Here is a 25,342-nt window from a genome sequence, read left to right on the forward strand (position 1 = left end):
GGGGATGGTTCTCCAACAATGACCCCTTAAATATTTTCTTTAAAATTTTAACATATTACATTTTAGTCTTCAATGTTATCAGTAGTTAAAATATAGTCATTAAACTTTCAAAAATCAATAAACCATACTATTTGACAGATACTAAAATAAAGTATTTTTGAAAAAAATAAATAATATGTACCCAAATTTAATTGGAAATAGTATAAAAAGTGTTAATGATATATTTTCAATCGAAATAGTTTAAAAAAAATATAACGAAAAGTATTAAAATATGATATATAAAAAAATTTCATGCAATTGTGAGACATATATAATTATAGGAACTAAAGTGAAAAGTGAAAAGTGTTACAAGGGGATCAAAAGTGCCCCTTTATATTTGATGGTGTACTATTCGTTCCTTTAAAAAATAAGGGGATAAAGGACTGTTGGAGATGCTCTAATAGACTTACAAAAATCTGTAAAATTTTTTGTCAAGCAAAAAATCTGTAAAAATATGCCATGACATTAAGAAAACAGATTTGTTAAATAGTCAAACTATAACAAACAAATTTGTAAATACCTACACTGCATCATCGTAGTTATTGAGATTTTTCCCTGGGTAGACTCGCATCACATCATTATTATTAGCCATGAGATTTGATTTCAAAGCTACAAAAACAAAATAGAGATTTTTAAAACGTAATATATGAAAGAGAATCAGAGAATAACTAAAGATAAAATATACCACTTGTTTAACGTTCTGCTTGTGTTTATGTTTGTTGCAGAGAAGGCTCTTCAGTTTTATTTTGTTTGTCTTTTATTCTTCTTTCCTTTTCATTTCTGTTTTTCTTGGATGCAAAAGAAATATTAATAGTTTCACATAGATAAGATAGATAAAATAAAATATTTGTATACCCATTTAATTTGTAGATAGTATAGTTGAGATGCTTATGGTTACCTTTTTTTGAACAAAGCTTATGGTTACGTTTTTGCTGATAGAGCTCGTTCTTTTATTGAAAAATTAAACTTTGAAATATAAACACATTCATGTGTCGTTTTACCTGAAATAAATAATCAAGATTATTAATTGAAATTAGGAGGAAACTGGATCTAAACTAGGAGAAAACATTTAGAATGAGGAGTAATCATCACTTGTATGTAATGTTTTTGATCAGTGGAAGAAATCAACAGCAGGAGAAAAACCGATGAAGGAGAAAGTACGTAACACTAAATAAGATAGAAAGGTAAACGAAAAAACAGTTACACTACGTGATCTTTATTTTGTAAGTCGAGGTGATAATGTGAGAAAATTTAGGAATCTAGGTATTTTTTAAATTAATTTTTGTACGTGGAGTTTCAAAATCAAATTTTAATCAATATTATTTGTTTTATTTTTGTAAATCATTGCTTTGAAAAGTGTTAAATTTTGATTAGTTAAGTGACTTGTGCTTTAGTATATAAGGGATTTGAGTGTATTACGTATAGTTGGTTAAATTACACTCATACAAAATGATGCAGAGTGAGGAATTTAATCTCTAGTTCTAAATTAATTACAGATGTTCACATTTTAGTCTCTAGGGTGCAATTGGATTACAAATTTTTGGAATAAAATTGTATGAAAAAAATTATTCCATGCATAAAATACTAAACTGATAGGATTCTATTCCTGATTCCATTTATTTGCATTCTATTTTTTTAGTTCAATTCATTCTTAATATTGATAAAATTGATAACTAGTTACCGCCTCTATATATATTTTGGAGCGATTTGCATACAAATTACACAAAGATTCAGAAATTTGCGAGGATGGAAAAAACACTAGCCCAAACATGAAGCCCAACTCTAGACGATGCGAAATGACTGCGATAACCCTACTCCTTTATTATTTTACGTATGAAGAGTTAAAAGAGGAGAGAGGAAAGATGTGATAACTTGTGCATATCAAAATATAACACGTAAAATCTGACCAATAATGAAGCATTAAAAACCGAAAGCACACGGGTTCATTTGAATTCTATGTTGTATAATTAGCCGGTAATGTATTCTAACTATCTAGATATCATTATTCTTCGTTAGTACTTTTCATCAAAGGTCGGTTAACACTATAGTTGTATCCGACTACGCATGTTTTCTCGAGTATAATTATCCGGCTAATAATTTAGTATTGTTATATTCTGATTTATCCGGATACTTTACATTATATGTGGCGTACAAGTTATATTTACCGGCTATTTGATCATTTGATAGTTGTTATTATGTATCAATTCAGATAAACAAAAGAACTAAATCTTTAATAAATAAAAAAAAACATATGATTAGATTTACATATTCGGCTAAACATAGAATTAACTAATTAACAAATCACAATACATATGATTAAAATGGTTATTTAGCCGGTTAAGATTTTACTTGGCATTTTTTTATTATACTTAGCCGGTAATATATATTAATTATCTAGGCATTGTTATAGTTAGTCGGGCCGGTTAACACTACAAACCCAAAACAAAAGATATAATGAGTAATTAATATTGTGGCCAATTTGAAAGCCATCAAGAAACAAGGTACTGTTGCGCAAATACAGGAAGAGCTAGATCGCACAACTGAAAGATTTGGGGTTGATTCGCGAGAATGTTTCTATAAATCTAAAACATTTGGGGTCAAATTGAAAAGAACCAGAATGTCAGGGAGCTGTTGTGAAAAAATATATAAAGTCACCATTGGAGAGATCAACTTTTCTCTCACCCTTTCTCTTCGCCGAACTAGATGGAGACAGTAAGGATGAGCACAACGGCGAGGCTTGATTCCAAGCATTACGACGTCGTTAGAGCATGGCGACCGAAGATCCGGTGACAGAGGAGTACGCCATGTGAATCTCGCGGCGATCTCGAACTCGACATAAACAGAGGTGAAAGGTGAAGCACAGCCGTGAAATGGATAAGCTTGCGAGACGATTTACATTTAGACGCAACGGTGGACAGAAGAAGTCAGAGGTCATGTGCACGGTGAGTCGGAGGCGGTTGCAAATGACGACAAGTGAAGCTTAACACGAAGAGACACTCGATTCCGGTAGGACTGAACTAGACAATTCAGTGGAGATCTCACGAGAAGAGAGAGAGAAGGTACCAACAGATTAAATGAAGAAAATGTGAAAGAAGAGAGATGAACAATTTTTATTTCGAACTGTTTCGATTATTGTGCTATCTACTGAAAACCTTTTCACGAATGATATCACAAGAATATAATAATATAGAGAATTCGTAAAGGGGTGATAATTTTAGAGTGTAATATACGAGATATAGGGGCAAAAGAGCCATTAAAAAAAGACACATCTGAGAAAAATGGCAAATTCTATCCGTGCAAATTATGCACTTATGTTTGTACAGGGAGCGCAATTACTCTATATTTTGTTCATCTCAATATTTCTTCCTTTTGGTTATAATTAGTTTTTTACCTATTTTATCGATTGTTCAATTAGTATTTGTTATTAGGTTGTATAATTGATATAGATTCCTCACCCAGTGGAAACCCTATATCAATTAGTATTTTATGTAGAAGAACATGATCAATGCAAATTAAGTACAACTGAATGCAGACTAACTGATATAGGTTTCCGCTGATAGAATAGATATTAGATTGTACACATGTTTCTTAATTATTATGTTACTGTAACCTTTCAAGCATTAGGATTCACTTGTTCATTTAGTCTATTTAGGCAAAAAAAAAAAAATGATATCTATGTCCTATTAAATAGGCTAATTCTTATTTTGTACCATTTTTGCATCTAATGTCTTTTAGTATTTTCGAAAATAAATCAAATAAATAGTTTTACAAACCAAAAAAATTAGAAAATAGTAACTATTGTTGAAATACCTATATTAACTTAGTGGTTTTTTTCCAGCTCTAAAAATATTTAAATCATAATTTCAGATTTTGTTCTACGGAAAGTGAAATTGATGTTCTACGAAGTGGAAAATGAAATCCACTTTTTCATTTAATCTTCTATGTTTAGAATATGTTATCTACATAAATAATAGTAACCTAAAAATATTTGAAATACACATTCCGCGCATAACCTATCGCTCTAAAATCGATAGAAATCGGAATCTACACATTACTATAAATCTAAAATCTGTAGAAATTGGAATATACGCATTATTGTAAATCTAAAACCTGTAGAAATCGAGTTCAAACATTTTTATTGGATTCTACATATACTGAATATAAATTTTACGGATAAGAATAATCAGTTCTGAAAATATGTAAAGAAAATATTTGGACCACACAAAAAACAAAACAAAAACCGACACTTGCTTGGGACATAGTCTAATGGGACATAATTATCAATTTTTTTGCTTAAAAAAACAATTTCAAACCCGGCTTTTGTAGTCGTGCTGCTTCAAAGCTCATACTGTATATTTTTTTATCAAAAATGAAAAAGCTCATGCTGTATATTTTGATCAAACAAATTTAAGAGTACAACGCCAAAGAAATTGATGTGTATAGAATATTATTAGAGACAAAATCGCACATCGGAAATTAAAAATAATGTTAAATATTATATAGTATAATTCAGATTTATCAATTATCAACTAGTTTTGAACTGAAAAATTATACTCCTATAACTTAACATTGGTAAAAAAGTACAATCTGTTTCATGATCAAATTCATAATTTGTCATAGAAATCCATATAATGTATATATATATATAAAGTTGGCTTTTTCCCTTCTTATGACATATGGAAGGGAAGTTTGTTGACATGTGTCCTCATGTTTTTTTGTATTTTAAATTCTTCTTCTTTTAGATTATTGTAATTTATTTCATCAATTTCTAATTGTGTACTATTTAATCCTTCTCACACTTATTGGTCTCTTAATTTCAAGAAATAAATAAAATAATATAAATATATTTTAAATACTTAATTTATTCAAAGCTAAAAATAGCATAAACTTTCACCATTTTATTATTTTTACTAAATTTTATTATTTTATTTACAAATTATATATTTATTTCACTATTAATATCATAAGATAATCAAACTAAGAATAAGAAACTAGAGCATCAACGCAAATAACCAAGAAAGCGGGCTAGAGAGAGAATAAAAATTGAAAGGCCAAAGTCACCAAGAAGTATGGAACATATATGCTTAAAGCACCAGAATCACAATCAGTAGCTAAAAGGTAAGAAACACCTCACAAACTAAACAAGAGTATACAAGACAGCCATGCAAGTTGGCTTTTTCCCTTCTTATGACATATGGAAGGGGGGTTTGTTGACATGTGTCCTCATGTTTTTTTGTATTTTAAATTCTTCTTCTTTTAGATTATTGTAATTTATTTCATCAATTTCTAATTGTGTACTATTTAATCCTTCTCACACTTATTGGTCTCTTAATTTCAAGAAATAAATAAAATAATATAAATATATTTTAAATATTTAATTTATTCACAGCTAAAAATAACATAAAATTTCACCATTTTATTATTTTCGACACTTGTCAGCTCCAGAGTAGATCGGTGTGGCCCACGCTCCCTCCCCCTTCTCGCGCGCGTCGTGTTGTCCGAATATATGGGCATCAGATAAATAATGTTTGGGGTTAAATATATTAAAATAGGCCCATAACATTTTTAAAGGTTATTTGCCCCTGCGTCATTCTTCTTCTCCCGTGCCTCCACCCTGCAAGAGAAACCATTGAAACCGTGAAGCTAAAACGTCCCAGAATAATAACTCTTACATTTAATCTGCGTTTTCCATTCAAAGATCCACTCTTCCTTCATAATGATTTCGATCTATCTCTTCGTTCACCCTCAAACCGCCTCGGAAATTGGAGCCCTAGCTTCACTTTTCACAAGAGTAGAGAAGATGCACTGAAAAGCCTCCCTATCTCTCAGACTACGTTAAACTCTTCAATGCTTCATTAATTCAGCCTTCACCACCTTCGTTGCACATAAATACAAACCGTATGAGAGACGAAGCATAATCCGTTTGCTTTTCCTAATTCTGAGCTTCTGTTTATTCTCATTGAAACGTTCAACCAACGTTCAACCATGGCGACTTTTCAAGTACATTTCATGGAGTTCACATCAGACTACTTTGATTTTGGAAGGGCCGTCATGTGAAGAAAGGCGGGGAGCTGATAGACATTGATATAGTACTTATTGATCCGAAGGTTTGTCAGATCCTTATTTCAATTATTAGTTTAAGATTTTGAGTGTTTTAAGTTTTTGTTAACTGGTTCATTATTTCCCAGGGGACGCTCATCAACGCTGCTCTCGTCTTGGACCAGTGAGTGTTGTAGTTTTTGTTTCTGATCTTTTAGACTGTGCTTTTTAGGTTAGCTTTTGTGTGAAATTTTCCTCAAGTCTGTTGTTGGGGTTTTATTTTATGATTGAACAGCATAAGTGAATTTTAAAACGTTTTTTTTTACTCTGCTCAGTTGATTTTGCAGAATGATAACTGCAGTTTCATGGATACAAAAAGGGGCTGCAAAGGCAATGCCTGAATCCTGATGATGCTAAGCCTCATTCTAAGGAAAAGATCAATGAGCTGTCGAGAATGGCACCCTCAAGAAAAGTTGAATTCTTTTCCATTTCCTGTTTCTACTGTCCATTTTCTTAAAATCACCCTTTGATTTGTGGTTACATGGATATCATCTGCTATCTCAGTGACATGCATGGACGAAGTTGAAAACGGGATGGAGCGTGAATTAATACATAGTGGCGACGGTGCTCATAACAAGGCTGTAGCCAAACCTTTTGGAAAACCATGTTCCAAAAGCAAGTACAATTCTAAACACTGTAAATTGATCAATCTGATCGTCATTGTCTCTCATTTATCACAGTCAACTGAGTTTGATTGTTCTCTGTACCAGCAAGCTGATCGGGATTCAAACTGATAACTGATGGTGTTATATTTCATGCTAAAAATTCTCCAAGAAGCTTAGCTATAGTGTGGGGTATCTTCCTTCTCAACGGATCAACTTTGACGACGAGTATGCCGCCATCTGTAGCTACCTGAAAACGTAAATCTGCTTACTATTACTTACCCAGTGGCGTCCATCACTATTTGTAGTTTGTCAGACACTTGGGATCTTGCAGTTTCCACAACGAATAATCCAAAAGTTGATTTTGGCATGGCACATCAGGTGCTTTAGCTGTGGATGCTCACCAAGAAGAATTATATCAGTTTTCAGTAAAGTGACTGTTGACATTCATGTTTATTTTGTCTCCATGCCCTCTTCAGTCCATCCATAATATGATCTACTCAGGTTTATCACCATATTTTTTATCAACCCTCAGGTTTATCTATATAAGTTTTTGATTACTGTCACTTTACCTTTTCATTAAATTTTCTATTGTAAACTAGTGTAAAAATCAAATTAAGGATATACACTATAATAGAGAAGATTTGAATTAAAAAACCTTTAGTTGATTAATTTGCTGAATAAATCTGCATTGATCTATCATCATAGAAAGGTACATTCAAGCAAGATAAATTAATTAAAATGTCCCTGATTAATTTTTTTTTTTTTAACAACCAACCTGATTTAAATTATTTTTAATTATAACTACCTAAATGGTGCAGCGAGAAGAAGTCGACATAAGTGCGCAGTGGTAGAAAATACTTGATGCATTTCATGAAGCTAACAAAAAGTAAATCTCCTTCACTACTAATTTACGGCATGTTTAAACTTACATTTACATCTTAACGTTACAAATTTTAGATATGGCTTAAAGATTGCAATATATTCCAACATAGCACTCAAAACTTTGGTCTACTCCCTTCTATCATCCTCCACACCGATTTATGTTTATGGATTTTTGGGACTACGTCCGCATGCAAATCTATCTTTAACAAAAATTAAACTATGTTTTCGTTTCTTGGTTATATCACAACACATTTGTGATCGACCTGCATGAACCTTGATGAATCTCTTAAAAACAAAAAAAAAGGTAAAAGTCAAATAGGGAGCAATAGAAAACACTGCGCAGTATCAATAGAAATCCACCCATCTAAGCATTTAACCAATATACTATTTGCATAGTGCGAGCAACACAAATTTAAATTAATGCTTTGTAATCGATGACATATAATGATTTTTTTGTAAACTATATATATACAATGATCATGCAAGCCTATTTTGTGTATATATATATATGAGAAAGAACTTCAGTTACATATCATGTATTAAGATGTGATATCCAAAGAAAACTATAATATAAATTTTTAACCACACAAAATTTGTTATACTCTGTCAATAATTATTTTTTTCTCAGAAAATAATAGTATTATGCAAATACGATTATGAACATTATTCAAACTATATATATAGCAAATACATCAACATAGATGGAGGACGAGAAGGAAAAAAAGGATAAATGTTCTAATACCTTTAAAAGCTATAAATTTAATGGTTCAAAAGCCAAAATAAATTTTAAACGGATTGCTCATTTAAAATATATTTTAACTAAACTTAAATAAGTACGATAAAAAAATATTGAGATTAAGCTAAGCTTAAATCATTTTTATATGATATATAATTTACAATAATAAAAATAACAAATTTGAGTAGTAAAAAATCAAATCTAATGGACCAAACAAGTAAAAAAATTAAAAGTTAATTTTTCAAAAACTGTCTAATGATTTATATTTTAATAATAAACTTTAATATATACAAAATATGTAAATAATGTAAATGATAAAATTAAAAATAAATAGTATAGAAAAATCCCGGGCGTAGCCCGGACCAACCCCTAGTTAACAAATAAAAATGACAACATAATTACATTATCCATAAAATCATGTTCTTAACAATAATAAAAACAATATTCCGCGCGAATCCTAGTATTACAAAAGATTGCTAGAAGTCACCATTAAGATGGCGTATTTACAAAATCCCATATAAGAAGTTGAAATCAATTATATAAGGAATATAAATCAATTGACTCGTTACCACCAGTTGATTTTGAATTAAAAGTTAATCTAACTTAAATTATGTTATTAGATTTAAGTATCCGTTGACGATCTCACCCAAGTCCAAATCAATTCGGTTTAGTTTCCCAAATGTCAAAAGACCGACCCTCGATTTCTACAAGATTGCTCATCCCGGGTTGTGTTTTGGTTTGCCTTGTCAAAGCTCTCGAAGGTCAAAATTGGAACTTTCAATAAAATCCAGCTACTGACATTTTGCAAAAGCACAGATTCTTTTTGGGGGTAAAATGTCATTTTCAGTCTTTTCGCCGTTTATATAAAAGATCAGTTTGTACATCATACGCAGCAAATAATAATTCGTCAACAATCAATCGCCTTCTTCTCTCTTCTCGATCGCCGTCAAGCTCCTCGAATCTCTGGTATGCTCTTCGTTTCTTCCTACCGATTCTTCTTCGTCTTCCATAATTTTCGGAGAACTAGTCCATGATTTTCTTCTGGAATCTGATAAAACTAGCTTCGATGAATCATAGTTTAGGCAATAGATCTATTCGGTTGTTTGTAGATTTCTGATTCGGCGAGTGTTGTTGATTACTTGAGTTTCCATGGATCGGCGTTGTTTTTTGAGAATTAACATTTGGTTTTGGTGGATACTGTCACAGGTTTTGAGCTTCGTGTGAATTATAGTTTAGGCGAGAGACTTATTTGTTTTTTTGAAATTATTAATATTTGGTTTTGGTGGATGCTGTACTGTTACAGGTTTTGAGTTTTGGAGAATGGTGTTTTTCCGCAGCGTAGCGGCCTTTACTAGGCTGAGGTCTCGCGTTGTGAGTGGTTTTCTTATGTATCCAACTGAAATTTTGGCTTGCAATTTTCGGTTTAGTTGATGCTAATCTGATGGTGATATGGATTTGTGTAACCAGGGGCAACAATCTTCGCTCGGCAGTTCAGTCAGATGGATTCAGATGCAGAGCTCCACCGATGTGGTAACTATCTCCTTTGTTTCATGTTTGCATGTCCATGTGTGTGACCGTGTAGCATGTAGATGATTAGATTCTATTTTTGTCACATACTAGATCCAAATGCTTAGTAACCTGAAGTGGGAGAATAATTATGTTTTATTTTGTTGTGGTGAGATTGATTTTGGACGTGATGCTTGTGGGGTCTTTACTCATTTTGTTTACATGATGTCAATGCAGGACCTGAAGTCGCAGCTGCAAGAGTTGATTCCGGAACAACAAGTAAGCTTTGATTTCCTTTACATTGAATGAATATTTGTGATGTTGACAAAAAAAAATTCACTGAGTTTGAATATTATTGTTATCTTAGTTGAGAACTTGAGATTGTTTCTAAGAAGTTAAGGCAGACTAATCTCTTTTGCTTTTCTATTTCCCTCTTTCCTCATAAATTTTCCAATTTCAGGACCGCCTGAAGAAACTGAAGTCAGAACATGGGAAGGTCCAACTGGGAAACATCACTGTTGATATGGTAGAAACATGATGATTCACGTGTTCGCTTTGTTTATATAAGCCTCCCCTTGAATGACTCATTTTAGTCCCCGTTTAATTAAAGGTAATTGGTGGAATGAGAGGGATGACTGGATTGCTCTGGGAAACCTCGCTGCTTGACCCGGAAGAGGTGCTGATAACTCCTTGTATATCGTTATAATTGTTTGGCTGTAGAATATATCAAATTCTCTCCCTTCCAATTGAAAGGCTAATGTTGCAGTTATTCTATCTATGTTTCAGGGAATACGCTTTAGGGGCTTGTCAATTCCTGAGTGCCAGAAAGTATTACCTGCTGCCCAGTCTGGAGGGGAACCATTGCCCGAGGGTCTATTGTGGCTTCTTTTAACTGGAAAGGTGCGCCTTTTCTTTACTTCTTTAAAAGTTGGTCACGAGCATGTCCAGACGATTAGTTTCCCTCAGTGTAATATCCTGGTCTATCCTTTCTCCCGTAGGTACCTAGCAAAGAGCAAGTTGAAGCACTGTCAAAAGACTTGGCGAACCGTGCTGCTGTGCCAGGTTTGGCTGTTCAACTTCTGGCTCTGGCTGTTTGCAATAAGCAGCCTGTTTATTTTAATCGAAATTTGTTAGACATTAATGTTTTAGAGAAATTTGTTAGCAGGAATGAATTGGTTTGTATTGTTTTCGTGTTACCTTTGTACTCATTCATGACTTCTATTCAACTTTATGCAGATTATGTTTATAATGCCATCGATGCCCTGCCTTCCACAGCTCATCCAATGACTCAATTTGCTAGCGGTGTTATGGCTCTCCAGGTGTGGATCTCTAAGCTCCCATTGTTATTTGCGTGTTCTTTATGTGATATCTGTTAAAGCATACTTTTTCAATAAGTAATTACTTTTCAGCGGAAAGTTAACTTCCTTTACGTGATATCCAGGTGCAAAGTGAGTTCCAAAAGGCATATGAGAATGGAATTCAAAAGTCAAAGTATGCTTTTAGAGTTTCTGGTTTAGTTATCTATAGCATTTAAAATTAGCATGCATCATCGAAAAGATCTTTCCGTCCAGGTTCTGGGAGCCAACATACGAGGATTGCCTCAACCTGATTGCGCGTGTTCCTGTTGTAGCTGCATATGTTTATCGGAGGTTAGTGAAGACTAACATTTTTTGTACTCCTTTACACTAATTGTGTTCCCTTTATAGGAAGATCTGCCATTGCTGTTTTCTTTTTGCTTTGTATTTACCTTTCCACGAAATCCTTGCAGGATGTATAAGAATGGCGATTCCATTCCCTCGGATAAATCTTTGGATTATGGTGCAAACTTCTCCCACATGTTAGGATTTGATGATGCTAAGATGAAAGAGCTCATGAGGCTTTACATCACTATCCACAGGTCTGTACTACTATCTTCGTCCATATATATCTGTTAACTTAATTTTCTTATCATTTTTGTTGTTATTTTCAAGACCTACAACTATCAGCATGATGATTTCTATTTTCTTCTTGTTTCTGGTTTAGTGATCATGAAGGTGGAAATGTTAGTGCTCACACTGGTCACCTGGTATGTATCCTCGTTTTTTCTCAATGGCGACTATTCCACACTCAGTTCTAAGATTCATATACCTTTCCTTAGGATTGACGACATTGTGGACATTTATGATGATTAATTTCTGTATTTAGGTCGGTAGTGCACTTTCAGATCCGTATCTGTCATTTGCAGCTGCATTAAACGGTTTAGCTGGGCCACTCCATGGTTTGGCTAATCAGGTTTTCTTTCTTGTCTAAATCTTCGATAAATATTTCTTCAATCTATGGCAGAGCTTAATGAATTGTCTTTTTTTTTTGTATATTATCTAGTAACTTTGTGATGGTTTTTTGGCACAACCATAAGGTAGAGGAACAGAATCTTAGTTTCTTTTTCTTTTTCTTTTGTTGCAACAGGAAGTTTTGCTTTGGATCAAATCAGTTGTGGAGGAATGTGGAGAAAACATATCGAAAGACCAGTTGAAAGAATATGTCTGGAAAACATTAAACAGTGGCAAGGTAAAACACACATTAATTTACAAGCATTAAACAGTGGCAAGGTAAAACACACATTAATTTACAAGCCAACATAGGGGTTAAATTGTTCGAAAAGGGGTTGAATCATGTTTTAACTAATTTGGGTTCTTCTTAACCTATTTTATTTGTGTATATGTTTATATGCAAGGATGGTTCACCAAATAATTAATTAATAAGGCTTATTTGGTCTACAGGTTGTTCCTGGATATGGACATGGTGTTCTTCGCAAAACTGATCCAAGATATATGTGCCAAAGAGAGTTTGCGTTGAAGCATTTACCTGATGACCCTCTTTTCCAGCTGGTACTTTTGTTTTTTCTTTCTTTTGCTCTCTTATAAAAACTGTTTCATTGTGGGCAGTGGCTAACAGAACCTTCATCTCTATAGGTATCAAAGCTTTATGAAGTTGTGCCTCCTGTTCTCACCGAACTCGGAAAGGTAATATTTGTAATCTTTTCTCATTTACCAGGATGATCAATTCATGTAATAGTTACATAGATAGTATGACACATAATACGCCAATAACTCAATGGATGTCTAAAACTTCTCATGAAAAACTCAGTTTACATGTTTTCTGAATACTGTGATGGGTTTTGCTTGTTACAGGTGAAGAACCCATGGCCAAATGTTGATGCTCACAGTGGAGTGTTGCTCAACCACTATGGTCTAACCGAAGCAAGGTAAGAATCAGACCTCTCGGTTAGTAACCTATCGTTGAGCCTATTACGCTAGTAGTCGAATATAACATTGTGCGTTTTTAATAGGTACTACACGGTGCTCTTTGGTGTCTCAAGGAGTCTTGGTATCTGCTCTCAGGTACTATATATGCGTCTTTGTTAATACAAACCATTTAAAACAGGTTTCAGATGCTAAGCTTATTATGTTATTTGTGGTTTGATTTGCAGCTAATATGGGACAGAGCTCTTGGACTTGCACTTGAGAGGCCAAAGAGTGTTACAATGGACTGGCTTGAAGCCTACTGTAAGAAAGCAAAAGCTTCATCTCCTTAAACCATTACCGGGGTCTGAGGCTTCTCTCACTCTCTATGTGTTCCATTCTCTTCCACACAGAAGAAAAGTTTATATTGACAGAAGAAAAACGTTGTTCGTGTAGAAATTGTTACTTTTGAGATTTTACTTTTCTGCACTTGCGGTTTGCAAATTTGCATTCGGGAAAACTCGTGATAATAAATAAACAGTTTTATTCTATTTATATAAACCTCTGTCATGAATTAAAAACTTTTCTGATTGACCCCCATTGGATTGGGGAAAAACAAGACCGTAATTGTTTCTATAAAAATATACTGATTCTATCTACGAAAATTGGGATTAGCAAGGGGGATTAAGAGCTGTGTGCAGGTAAGAAGCGAGTGAAGTTGCGGATCAGAAGCAAAATAGCTGATGAAAATAATGTTTATATTCGACTACTAGCGTTAACTTGGCAGAGGGTGATAACTTATCCAATTCATTAGCTATCTCCACCTGAAAGGACACGCACAAAAAAACCTCAGTGACTGTTCGTTTGGTTGGGACTTGGTTAAGTCTGCTTCTTCTAAAAGGTAGCGAAGCTCCAAGGAGAGCTCGTGTCCGTGTCCAAGAACCGGATCTGTTACAAAAACATTCACTCACCTTGATTGGGAAAGTGACAAACCATTCCGTTCAAAAGGTCCCCTCCCTAATCCCATTTTTCACTAAGCATTGGAAGACAAAAGAGATTAGGACAGTGGGCTCGGATTTGGGACAGGGCTTGTTCCAGTTCCAGTTCGATTCAGAGTCAGACCTGCTCGCTGTACTTGAAAACCGCCCCTACCACTTCGCGAAATGGATGGTCATCTTACAGCGTTGGGAGCCCACCATCTCCCTGTCTTTCCCGTCGCTGATAACCTTTCTGGATTAAGGTCGAGGGCATTCCAGCTCATCTCTGGACTGAGGAGACCGTCAGAAGCATTGGAGAAGATATAGGTCGCTTTGAATGCTCAGATATCTCGACGCTCTCGGTACGTATGCGTGTTCATGTGAATGGCAGGCTTCCTCTGATAAAGAGCTCGGTTATTGAGTATCCTAACGGAGATGAAGTCAGGGTCTCGCTAGTCTATGACAAGCTCGAAAAGCATTGTTCTCACTACAGTTTGCAGCTAGCCTTCTTCACCAGATAAAACAGCCTTGAATCTAGCTAGCTTGATCATCTCCATCTTCTATGCGCTGCTTGATTATTGAATTGAATGGCATAGGATACATGTTCTGTGTCGTTAAACTATTTCCGTTACTGCTGAGTTTACTGAGTCTTTGCATTCATTTATTAAATAGGGAAAATGAAAATTTGTGACTCCTTCCTTTGTTAAATATAATACATACATCTTTTATGTGTTGGTTTTGCTTTCATTTCCATTGTTGGCAATACTTTAGCACTTGTTGCTCTCGTTCCTTCCGTGCATATCTTATATCAGAGAAGACAACATGATAACTAATCTAGTAGTGCACTTTTAACTTTTCTTTAATAGCCCTCTGTTTTTTTTCTGAGCTTTTATGGAGTGTCATGCGTATGAGCAGCTGCTTAGTTTCAGTTTGTAAATCTTTACATGAACATTCACCGTCTTGAAAATGATTTTGAAACCTGTTTGAAAGCAGAGTGGCAATCCAATAACTCTGTGGTTCTTCATTATTCTGATGGGCCATTATGAACATGAGTATTATTTATACTTTTGTTGTTGCTCTCATCTCTCAGTAACTTTCAAGACGACCGACCACCCTTTTTCATGTAAATCGTAACATTTAATTTTGTTGTTCTGCTATTTTGTATAACAGTTCACATTTTTTAAATTAAAAACAAAGATTGCATGAAAAGAAAGCTTACAATAACTTGCACGAAAAAACGATATTTCCAAAAGAGGAAAAACGAATAATCACAAGCTTATTCATTTTCTGACCCAATGATATCTAGGTTCATCCCCAAAATGGATTACAGAATTATTTATTTTATTCGAAATACGCATATTCGCCAACTCCATACGAGCATTCCTCAACGACTCTATCCTCAAAGCTTCCAAGACCGCTTCTTCTTCTCCTCCTCCTCCTTTCTTCGCCTCGTGATTTTCATAAACGGCACAAGAATGCACATGCGTTCCATAATCACATACTTTGCAATGATAAACCCAAAGATTCTCCGACAGTACTGTTTCTTTACAGACGTCACACATGAAAACCACACCGTCACGACCTTTGCACGGCGAGCTGTAAACTAGAGTAAGCTTGTGTTCGTGATCATCACGATCTAAGATCTCAGGGAGAAAGGCACACCCCACATGAACATCGTACTGGCACTTGGAGCAATGGTAAGTGAAACTAGATCCATATTGACCGCATGCATCACACCCGTAAGCGTGACCATAAGGTGGGGAATGAAGCAAGGTTAAAGGATGGTCAGGATGAGACTTGTGGTTTATTTCACGGGGTAGGTCGAAACACGACTTGTGCAGGAAGTAATCACAGTCTGACTTGGTACACTTGAAAGCTTGTCCGGTTAGCCCGAGCTCACATCCAGAGCAGATGATCTCATCTTCCTCTTGGGCTTTAAAGATGTGTAGCGGATGTTTGTGACTCGGGTGCTTCACTGATGGACGATTAACAGGTTTGCTTGAAGCCATAATATGGTTGTTTAAGTGGACGAAAGAGTTTACGAGACTTAAATAGTTCTGAGTTTTGTTTTTGATTATTCACCAAGTTGTGTTTAATTTATAGGAGAGTATCGGCATAAAGAGCTGTGACATTTGGACACGCAACTATGAGTAGGGACAAAACACTAGTCTCAATAGTTGAGATTCCCATGCAAGTGGGCGACGACTTGGTGACAGTTTGAACGTTGACTTTTGAAGTTGCCGACTGAAAATGTAGGATACACATCACATGGTAGCAAATAACTACCAAAAACACAGAGTCTTCAAACAAATTAATCAAATTCTTCACAAATTAAACAAGTGAACCGTTAGTCTATGACTTTCAAATTCTTAGAAATAATTTACGTAAACATAGGTCAACAAAATTATTTAAAGTAAAATGCTTACTAAATTACCTATCTACCTATAGTATAACCTAATATTGTTTACTTTCTCGGCCTAATCATATCATTATCCGGAAATATGGTTTAAAACAACGGTTAAGTATAACTACATTTAAGTTAATCCCACATCTGACATAACTGTTCCATGTAACTAGCTAACATTCTCAAGGTAATGAATCCGTGAATAACAACCAAAAGTTGCTCTAGCAAAGGAGGCTTTTATTAAACGAAACCAAACTGATGTAGAAAAGAGTCTATAACGTTTGGGCCGAGGCATCTTCGCCCCAGACCCTTAAATAATCAAGGTGGTGTAGCTTCTCTAGACGTTCTATTTATTGTAGTGAGTCATAGCTGTACGCAAATCAATATATACTAATAAACCATGACTAACAACAACAAAAATTGCTCTAGCAAAGGAGCCTATAACCCTATGCGTTTATCTTTTTTCTTCTTATAAAACAGACATATTGACCAAAACTTGATTTGAAAATATGGGTTACTGAACAAAACAAAAAGTCTTTAGAGGAACCTAATATTCTCAACATAACCTGGATAACAAAGCCTTGATCCTAGTAGCTCATCAGTCTCCACTCCTTGGATCTCCACTTTTCTTGATCTTTCTTTGTTAAAATCATAATAATAAACGCAAAATGGCTTAGCTTCCTTTAACGATCGTTGAAACACCCTAAGCTCGCCAGTATGAATCACTCCGTTAGACCCTAGGTGACACCCAAATCCTTTCCACTGACGAGGATATTTAAACGTCTTTCTAGACCATTCCTGATTCTCAACATCCTCAAGAATCCACAATCTTATATCATGTTTGTAATAACCAAACTCTACACCTCCCAGTCTTCCATTGTAATTTACTAGAGTGGAGTAGCATGTCATCGAAATGTCTGATTCTTCGGGTGCTTTGATCAACTCCATCTTCTCAGACCTAACATCGAACCTAACTATGTTTGACTCTCCGATTCCGTAGTATATAACACCACCAATGCATATCCCTTGGTAGACATAACGGTATTTATATGCCGTGGGCTTTAATCATTAACACCCGTAGTATATAACACCACCAATGCATATCCCTTGTGTTAATAATCAAAATTTAAAATGGGCTTTAGACTGAACCACCAAAGCTACCAAATCTTAACACAATAGCCTAACAAAATCAACTTTATAATATTTAAGGTGCGGCAACTGACCCACTATCTATACATGCAGGTCCGCCTCTGGTCTTTGACCTAGTCAGAAACGTGTCCACCAAGTCTTTTGCTGCGGATGATAGAGAACCACTGTTTCGACACGGATTGGAATCGGATGATGGATTTTGAAGGAAGTAGAGAGAGTATCTCAACGATGAGGTCGACAGGATTGGTGGTTGTGGAGTTTCCAGCATGGGCTCCTAGTTCCATGGCAGTGGCTGGGTGGTTTGATATCCACAACCCTAAACGCTCTCGAAAATATAACTAACCTACTTTTATTTCACCGTTTTCTTTTTCGTTCACGCAATCTAGGACACATGACAGATTGATGATAGGCTTTAGATGGGCCTACTGGGGAATTTATTTATTCTAGTCTCATGAGTCCATTAATACAAGAGGTTGGTTAAGCAACATTTGGACACTGAGACAATACAAAGATTCAAGCCTCGCTTATTACAGAGATGTTACAGCTTCTCTAGACAAACCGCATCGTCTTCAAGAAGAAGAGAATGTGTTTGGTGGCTTGTGACAAGAGCCTAAGGTTTTGTATCCATAGAGTATGCTTTAGTTAGACCATGATTAATCCGGGGTTCTTAGAATGGGGTTCTTAGCGGAAATTAAAAAACTGTTTTTTTACTTTTAACTAAAAAAAGCTAAGAATCGGTTTTTAAAGTCTTTATTTAAGAACCGGTTCTTAGTTTTTTTAATTAAAAGTTAAGAAACAGTTTCTTAACATCCTATAAAAACTTCATCCTAAAAACTCCGGGTTAATCATGCTCTTATATTCTGACGATTTTCACCATTGGAGTTCTTACACAAGATGCTAAAACCGTTCCATTGAACATATTATCCCAACATTTGGGTAAACTTAATCTCTAACGTCAGCAAAAATTACAAGTCGGATACAAAGAAAAGGCAAAACATCAAAGAAGTCGAGACTCTGTCTTTCCATCTCAACCAATGTTTTCTTCTTCTTCATCAGCTCCTCATGGTCTGCATTGCACTGTGCCTTGGCAAAACTGCTTGATTCAATCCAAACACAAGTTTAGCGATGAAAGCCACCTTCTGTACAAAAGACCTGAAGATGCTAATTAAATGCTCTGATATATCAAACTAAACACTTGCCATTCTCTCCATTGGATATATCTCCAAGCTTTGTTATTGCACCCACAAGCGCATGTTCTTGTTCCTGATGAATCAAAAGGTAATAATCAATCATTTGAGGCCTTTTGTATATATATAAACACAAAACAAACAAAGAAAGGATCTTTGTTGTTGTAGCCATCATCAAACCTCCAAAACTCTCTTAGCCATTTCAACCTCTTGAGGATCTGGATTGTGCGAACCAAGAACTCTCTCCACCTATTAGAAAAACATCACCGTTTGAGAAACAACACATACATCACTGTCTTGACAACAATTAGTACCAACCTCTCTGATTAGGACATTGGTCGGACGGATTCGTATATCGACATGTTTCCTTTTCCCAGCTCCATTCTGTGATGTTCTGAGATCGTTTTTGATAGTGGTCTTAGCCAAACCGCTTCCCCGTTGTGGAACATTGTTGGGTCCTGTGGTTCTGTTCAGGCCATATCGATTACAGACCCCAGGATCCTCTCCTATCCACTCAATATCCCTAGGAGATATCTGCACATGTATTAGAGATATTGGTTACCAATTAACTAAAGAACGGTTGATCCTTGTGTTTTCCTCAAAAGTTAAATGTTCAAAAGGCAATTAATTACCTCTGCGAGTTTAACCCATTCCCATGTCTCATTACGTGTTCCAATGTCATAAACTAAAGCATGTCGACCCTAAAAATAAATGATTATAAGAATATTTAAACATGTATAAGGAACTGTAAGCCAATTTAAGAGAAGCCACAGACCTCAACTGGATCATACTTGGTGATGGCAGCCTCGTAAAATGCATTGTCTTCTGGCCACCTTGTTCTAACTCTTCTTCCTACAAAAGACTCAGGTCCACTTCCTTTTGCTGGTTCACTTGAACTGGTAGGAACAGATGGTAATCTGTTGTTCATGACTTGTCCTCGTGGAGGTTGATCCAGAGGATGGTAAGGGATGGGTTTTAAGGAAGACGAACCAGGTAAAACCTAAGAGAATGGGGGAAAAAATCATTAAAAGAATCCAAACACAAGATACCAACTTGATGACTTTATAACTCACTGGTTTATGCTTTTTGTCCTTGACATTGGGAACTAATCCTCGTTTAGCTGTCCATGAAGCAAACTGGTGAGTGGGATCAGCTTGAGGAGGTGAAGAACTGGCGAATGGTTGAGAGGGAATTGGCTGGTTTGGTTTGTGCCTCTTAATAGAAGCTGAAGCTGAAGGGCTTGGCAACGTATCGTGAACCACTTGAGCAGCATAGCGTTGCACTCCTCCAGATTGTCTCCATTCCCTAGTAAAGAAAAACAATATATGTTACAGACAGAAAAGGAAAAGAACAAAAAAAAAAAGACTTTTTACTCCTCAACTGAATAAAGGCTCAAGAAAGCTTCTCGCCTTATCCTTCGTATAGTATCATCTGCGTTTACACGAGCAAGAAGCTCTCTATGCTCCTCATGTGATACTCTCAACTCTTTACGCATTTCAGTTATTAGACCATCTTTTTCCTGAACAGTACAATAAGAGATTGTCATTTCAACTAATAAGATAAGAAGAGAGCGAGATTCGACGAAAAATACCCAAGTGATTGCATCTGCTTGTGCTCTAAAGGCTCTGAGAAGAGAGAAGTATGCTTCCTTCTCAACATGGTGAATCTGAGCTTCCATATCAGCAGCAACTTGGTCATACATGTGAGATGGAGGAAGAGTCGAAGGTCTTCCATTAGTAGACACACTACTCCCTCCTCGTGGAACCACCCTATGCGATGGAGGAAGATCATCATCTGTTCCTGCAAGCAACACACACTCAACCAAAAAGGTTTCAACTTTTAAGATCAAAGCAGAGAGTTAACACAAACCCATCAAAACCCACAATGTATAACGCTACTTTAACGAAGAAAGGCCGAAACTTTCGTAAACCCTAATTTGAGAGAGCAGAAAGAAGACGAGAGAAGAACAAGGAGGGAACTAACCGCTGCTATCAAACGATTCGTAGTCCATCACGCAGCTTTGATCCTAAATTCTTGAAAGACTAGTTTCGGAGATGAAGAAGGCGAATCAAGAGACAACAGACACACACACACAAGAAGCAAAGGGTTGATTTCAATTTGACTAGAGCAAGACTCGATTTTGCTTCAGCTTTTTTTTATCTTTCTGCGAAAGGAGATTCTGAACAGTTTCCTTCCGTCGTGAATCGGAGGCCCCACTGGGACTGGGAGTGATGGTTCGATTCAGCTTTAGAGATTACAGATTTGAAGAAAACTTGTTCATTTCCTGAATAATATATGAACAGAGGAGGAGTAATAATATAGATTCTTTCTCATTATTAACGAGGGAAATAAAACGCCGCCGTTTCGATTTGCTGCCCAGGTACATGGGCTATTCTTAACGGGCCTTTTAGTATAGCCTAGGCCCTAGGTGTTTTTAGTTGAAAACGACGCCGTTAGAGCAGAGAGTCTTCTTGTTCTCGGTTTGTCCACTGAGCTCAACTCATAGAGAGCAGGACAGATTATTATATGTGTTTGAGTAGATGCCATCAGGAAGAAGACTGTCAACGCATCAACCTTTAGCATTTTTCACCGTTTATGCGTTCTCTTCATGCTTTAGCTTCAAAGTCCAGGCGTAAACTGCATGCATCATCATCACCAAGGAGACTCTCAACAATGCCCTGAAGAGATGTCTTTTGGTGAGTAGTTGTAAGTAATCTTTAAAAATCGAAGAATTTCGATTCAGAAAAAAATTGTAGTGACGTTATCATTCTTGATTTTGCAGATGCAAAGCTTCCAAATTTATCTAAAAAGGAACAGTTTTTAGACTCTTGTGATGAAGAAGAAGACTCTCAAGTAAGTGATCTGTGTATACTCTATACTCATATGATGATGAAAAGCTTCGTTATTTATCTTTTATTGATCTTTTTGAAGGGAGATGTTCAAGCGGACTTTGAGTTCTTTGATCCTAAACCTAGAGACTTTAACGGAGTTAAGATTCTCCTAAAGAACTATCTCGACGACAAAGGAGTGGGATTTGAGCAGTTTTGTTGATCTGATAATATTGGAACAGAAGACAGTGGGAACAGTTGTGAAAGTAGCAGACGATGAGGATGAGTCGGTGTTTGTTGTTGTCTCTGCCCTTCTTAACTTGGCAAGGTATAAGGAGAATCAATGCTTTAGAGAGGTTAAAGAATTTCTTCTTAAAGTTTGTTTAGAGAAGAATGTAGCTAGTAGTGATCTTGAACTGATGTTCGAGAAGAAGGCACAAGATGTTGGTTTGTTGGTATCTCAAAGAGTGATGAATCTTCCTCCACTGTATGATGGATTGTTTGATGAAGTCTCGTGGGCCACTGAAGATGAGGTGTGGATCTTTTAAGATAAAACTCTTAGGTAACTTTTTGTGAGTAACAGTTTTTTAAAAGTGTTTCTGTTTATAATAGCCTACAGAGGAGCTTCGAAGCTCATTCCGCTTCAAGTCATATCTTCTACTCACCAAGATTTACAAGGTAATCTTGTGTTATTACCACAATAACTTGTTTTGTTTGGTTCTCGAATCCTTTCTCATTGTGATGTTTGATTCTTGGTTATATAGCTGAAGAATCCTAAGCAGAGGAAGCGTCGTCATGGTGAAGAAGATGATGAGGAAACAATATTCCTGAAGCCTGAAGATGAACTTTTTCTGGAGGTAACTAACTTGATCTCTCACATTACTTCCTTAAGAAGTAAAAACATTTGTTGAATTGGAGTCATTTGCATTTTGCAGCTTAGCTCTTGGTCTTTCACATTCCCTATGCGCTCACAGCTCGTGACTTCTCAAGAAGTAAGTTTCTCTCTCTACAGACTATACACATTGGTTTTTGATTCCAACAGTGTCTGAAGATCTGTAATCCTTTTGTTTTTGATGGCAGATGAAGAACTATCAGAGCTGATGGGTCTAGTTATGGCTGTGGAGGTTATAAAGATTCCTGTATTCAGGCAGATGTTGAATTCTCTCATTGATGAATGAACAAATGATGTGAACATCTTCATCTTCTGTGGAGGCAAGAAAGATTTCTGACAGTTTTGATAAAAGATTATTCTGGGTGTTTTGTTGTTTATTCAGCAATCTTTTTCTACACGTCTTGTCACTGGTGGAAATAACAGTAAATGATGAAAACGAATACATATAGGTGTTAATTATTTGAGATCATGCGAGGGCAGCAAAAACACCAACAAAAGGAGCAACTGTGACAGTGGCGGGCTCGTTGTGCTGAAAATCAGATCGTTCATCTTGGTAAACATCGTTCATATCCGGTCCACCTACAATAGCTCCAACCAAAACATTAGGGTTCGGTTCAGAAGTGTTGTACCAAGGTTTCCACCCTTCACTGCATTCCTTCAGTTTAGGATCTTTCTTGATTGACACTATCGAGGCTCCTCTATGGTGTGGTCTATTAGGATAATTGGTCCCGAATCCAACCATGTAGCTCATGCTCTTGAGGTTTGACCCAAGTATGTAGTCTACCTAGTAACATAAACATGTACATATCATAAGAAAATTGTTATCTTAACGAACGAATGAATTTCCACGCAGAAAATTATAAAATTATTTTTAAACATTTTTAACTTTTAACATTTTGACCAAAAAATATAATTAATCATTAATAAACTAATATATAAAATCTAGAGTCAGTCCACTTAATGCCAGTTAAATAAGCATGAATCATTGAGCAGATTCAAAAACTGAATGCTTGACTAACCTGAGCCCGAGCGAGGCCGAGAAGATCAGAAGCTTGAAGAACACCATTAGGGCACTGGACGGAAGCTTGTGCAGCCTCAAGGTATTTACTATAACTTGATAAGACGAAAGAAGCAGTAGCTGTGTATTGGAGGTTTTCCCATGAAAAGAACCAAAGTAAACCTCCTGGAGTTTTCTTAACGTTGCTATAACCCTTTTGAGCACAGTTGCAGATAAACTGCTCGGCCATTCTTTTATACTCTGCCATCTTCCCTTCGTTCTTCACTTTCCCTTCAAACACAAGCTAATATTTTCGGGAAACAAAATCATGTGTTAAATGTTTATTTCTTGACTACAAGTTACGGTAAGATCACATTAAACCTACCTTGGCTGCCAATACTTGTGCCCCAACGAACTTATCGTCCCAAGAGAAAGCAAACCTCACACCTCCGCTATTAGAAGCTTGTGTTAAATAATCGAGATACATCTGGTCTCCGGTGGCCCGGTGAAGCCAAGCTGCAGCCCATAACAACTCATCTTCATGGCCACTACTCGAGTAAAAGCCAGCCGCATTAGTAATGGAGTCATGATAGACCCCAGGATGATTTTTACCGAATTCAAATAGATCTTTAGCGTGACTAGTGAGTGTTTTGGCATAGGCTGCGTCAAAAGGAGCAAATGCTAGAGAAGCTGCAGCCATAGCAGCAGCTGTCTCACCGGCCAGGTCAGCACCTGGATGCTGAGCATCTATGCGGTATGATGGACGTGGATGTGAAGTGTTGATCATGTCCTCCGGTCTCATCCAGCACTTATGGTCCAATTTAACATCACCCACTTGTCCGTAAAGTACATTGGGCTCTGGATGAGCTTTAATGAGATAGTCAGTGGCCCATTTAAGAGCCACAAGGACGTTTTGATGCTCATTGTGGGCTTGGAACTGAGATGCCATCTCTACACTGCCCCAAGCTAGCATCGTTGTGGTGAACGCCAATGGGAATCCAAACTTCATGTTGTCTCCAGCATCATAATACCCGCCACTGAGATCAATCTATATTGTACAATTGGCAAAATATTTTACTTAATAAATACTAATCGTTACAACAAATTATGGTAGTAAAGATAATGTAAAAGAAGATTAGGGTTTAGATTACATTAACATCAGAACCGTCTCCAGGTGCAGAATCTCCTCTCCATTCAACTATTTGGTCTGATGGCAATTTTCCAGAGCGTTGAGCTTCAAAATACAAAAGACTCTTTGTGAGAGCTTCTCCGTAATTTAAACCTGCAGAAACTTTTCCACTAGTAATCGATAATAATAACAACACAATGCACATGCTTTGCATTGTGAGGAAGCATTGTGATGACCTAGTTCTTAACACGCAATACATGGCTTAGATCGTTTTTACTAACAAAAAAAAAACAGTATTTTGATCATATATATCGTATATATATTATTGGTTAATGGTTTCTATATAATCAGTATCATATACTTCCTTATTTATAGGTACCATTTTCTAACTGGCACCAGAAAATTTAAGTGAATCATGAGCGGAGCCAATAGAAATATATTATTTTCCGATTAGAGTCTATTCTATTAATATATAGGATTACTAGGTGTTTTCCTGCACCACATGTGCAGTAAGAAATTTTTTAAATTTAATGTATATTTAAAAATAAATTTATTAAATATTATATATTTTACTATTTTCTTACTAATATTTAATATAGATTTGATATATATTAAATCAATTTGCATAAAACTAATAAAATTTTTATAATTATCAAAAATTTAGCCTAAACAACATTTATAAAATTCATAA

The 25,342-nt window shown here is 35.8% G+C and overlaps 5 protein-coding genes, 1 long non-coding RNA gene and 1 pseudogene across 8 annotated transcripts; 3 read left to right on the top strand and 4 right to left on the bottom strand.

Moving 5' to 3' along the window:
- The first annotated feature begins 5,659 nt into the window (after positions 1-5,659).
- Positions 5,660-6,993, top strand: LOC106333556. Of its 3 annotated transcripts, none has more exons than XR_001268415.1 (4): positions 5,660-6,146; positions 6,228-6,262; positions 6,426-6,757; positions 6,849-6,993. It is a non-coding gene; the product is annotated as an uncharacterized LOC106333556 (long non-coding RNA). The 3 variants fall into 3 exon arrangements; XR_001268414.1 differs by lacking the exon at positions 6,849-6,993 and having other exon boundaries at positions 6,426-6,550; positions 6,643-6,834; XR_001268413.1 differs by lacking the exon at positions 6,849-6,993 and having other exon boundaries at positions 6,426-6,834.
- Positions 6,994-9,175: 2,182 nt separating this feature from the next.
- LOC106328208 (citrate synthase 4, mitochondrial-like) lies at positions 9,176-13,643 on the top strand. The gene is made up of 20 exons (XM_013766603.1): positions 9,176-9,327; positions 9,665-9,732; positions 9,829-9,891; positions 10,105-10,146; positions 10,328-10,393; positions 10,478-10,543; positions 10,654-10,767; positions 10,866-10,929; positions 11,104-11,186; positions 11,309-11,358; positions 11,439-11,516; positions 11,636-11,764; positions 11,890-11,932; positions 12,052-12,138; positions 12,313-12,414; positions 12,627-12,734; positions 12,819-12,869; positions 13,038-13,111; positions 13,196-13,247; positions 13,337-13,643. Exons 2-20 carry the CDS (start codon positions 9,682-9,684, stop codon positions 13,439-13,441), a joined length of 1,428 nt encoding a protein of 475 aa, XP_013622057.1. The 5' UTR covers positions 9,176-9,327; positions 9,665-9,681; the 3' UTR covers positions 13,442-13,643.
- A 1,686-nt stretch (positions 13,644-15,329) lies between these two features.
- On the bottom strand, positions 15,330-16,120 carry LOC106333022. The gene has a single exon (XM_013771507.1). The coding sequence runs from the start codon at positions 16,072-16,074 to the stop codon at positions 15,346-15,348; it is 729 nt and encodes a 242-aa protein (XP_013626961.1). The 5' UTR covers positions 16,075-16,120; the 3' UTR covers positions 15,330-15,345.
- An 886-nt stretch (positions 16,121-17,006) lies between these two features.
- LOC106329962 (F-box protein At3g57580-like) lies at positions 17,007-17,902 on the bottom strand. Its single transcript, XM_013768550.1, has 2 exons — positions 17,744-17,902; positions 17,007-17,528 (listed from the first exon to the last, which is right to left on the bottom strand). The coding sequence occupies exons 1-2, from the start codon at positions 17,900-17,902 to the stop codon at positions 17,007-17,009; spliced, it is 681 nt and encodes a 226-aa protein (XP_013624004.1).
- A 606-nt stretch (positions 17,903-18,508) lies between these two features.
- Positions 18,509-21,091, bottom strand: LOC106328886 (protein EMSY-LIKE 4-like). Its single transcript, XM_013767425.1, has 10 exons — positions 20,789-21,091; positions 20,397-20,605; positions 20,215-20,324; positions 19,879-20,110; positions 19,581-19,805; positions 19,438-19,506; positions 19,124-19,339; positions 18,986-19,054; positions 18,818-18,881; positions 18,509-18,711 (listed from the first exon to the last, which is right to left on the bottom strand). The coding sequence occupies exons 1-10, from the start codon at positions 20,814-20,816 to the stop codon at positions 18,671-18,673; spliced, it is 1,263 nt and encodes a 420-aa protein (XP_013622879.1). The 5' UTR covers positions 20,817-21,091; the 3' UTR covers positions 18,509-18,670.
- Positions 21,092-21,300: 209 nt separating this feature from the next.
- LOC106329207 lies at positions 21,301-22,847 on the top strand (annotated as a pseudogene).
- Positions 22,848-22,935: 88 nt separating this feature from the next.
- LOC106329206 (endoglucanase 15-like) lies at positions 22,936-24,973 on the bottom strand. Its single transcript, XM_013767816.1, has 4 exons — positions 24,674-24,973; positions 23,908-24,570; positions 23,545-23,826; positions 22,936-23,309 (listed from the first exon to the last, which is right to left on the bottom strand). The coding sequence occupies exons 1-4, from the start codon at positions 24,908-24,910 to the stop codon at positions 22,992-22,994; spliced, it is 1,500 nt and encodes a 499-aa protein (XP_013623270.1). The 5' UTR covers positions 24,911-24,973; the 3' UTR covers positions 22,936-22,991.
- Positions 24,974-25,342: the final 369 nt, after the last annotated feature.

Source organism: Brassica oleracea, chromosome C3 (assembly GCF_000695525.1).
Source record: "Brassica oleracea var. oleracea cultivar TO1000 chromosome C3, BOL, whole genome shotgun sequence".
Taxonomy (NCBI): Eukaryota; Viridiplantae; Streptophyta; class Magnoliopsida; order Brassicales; family Brassicaceae; genus Brassica; species Brassica oleracea.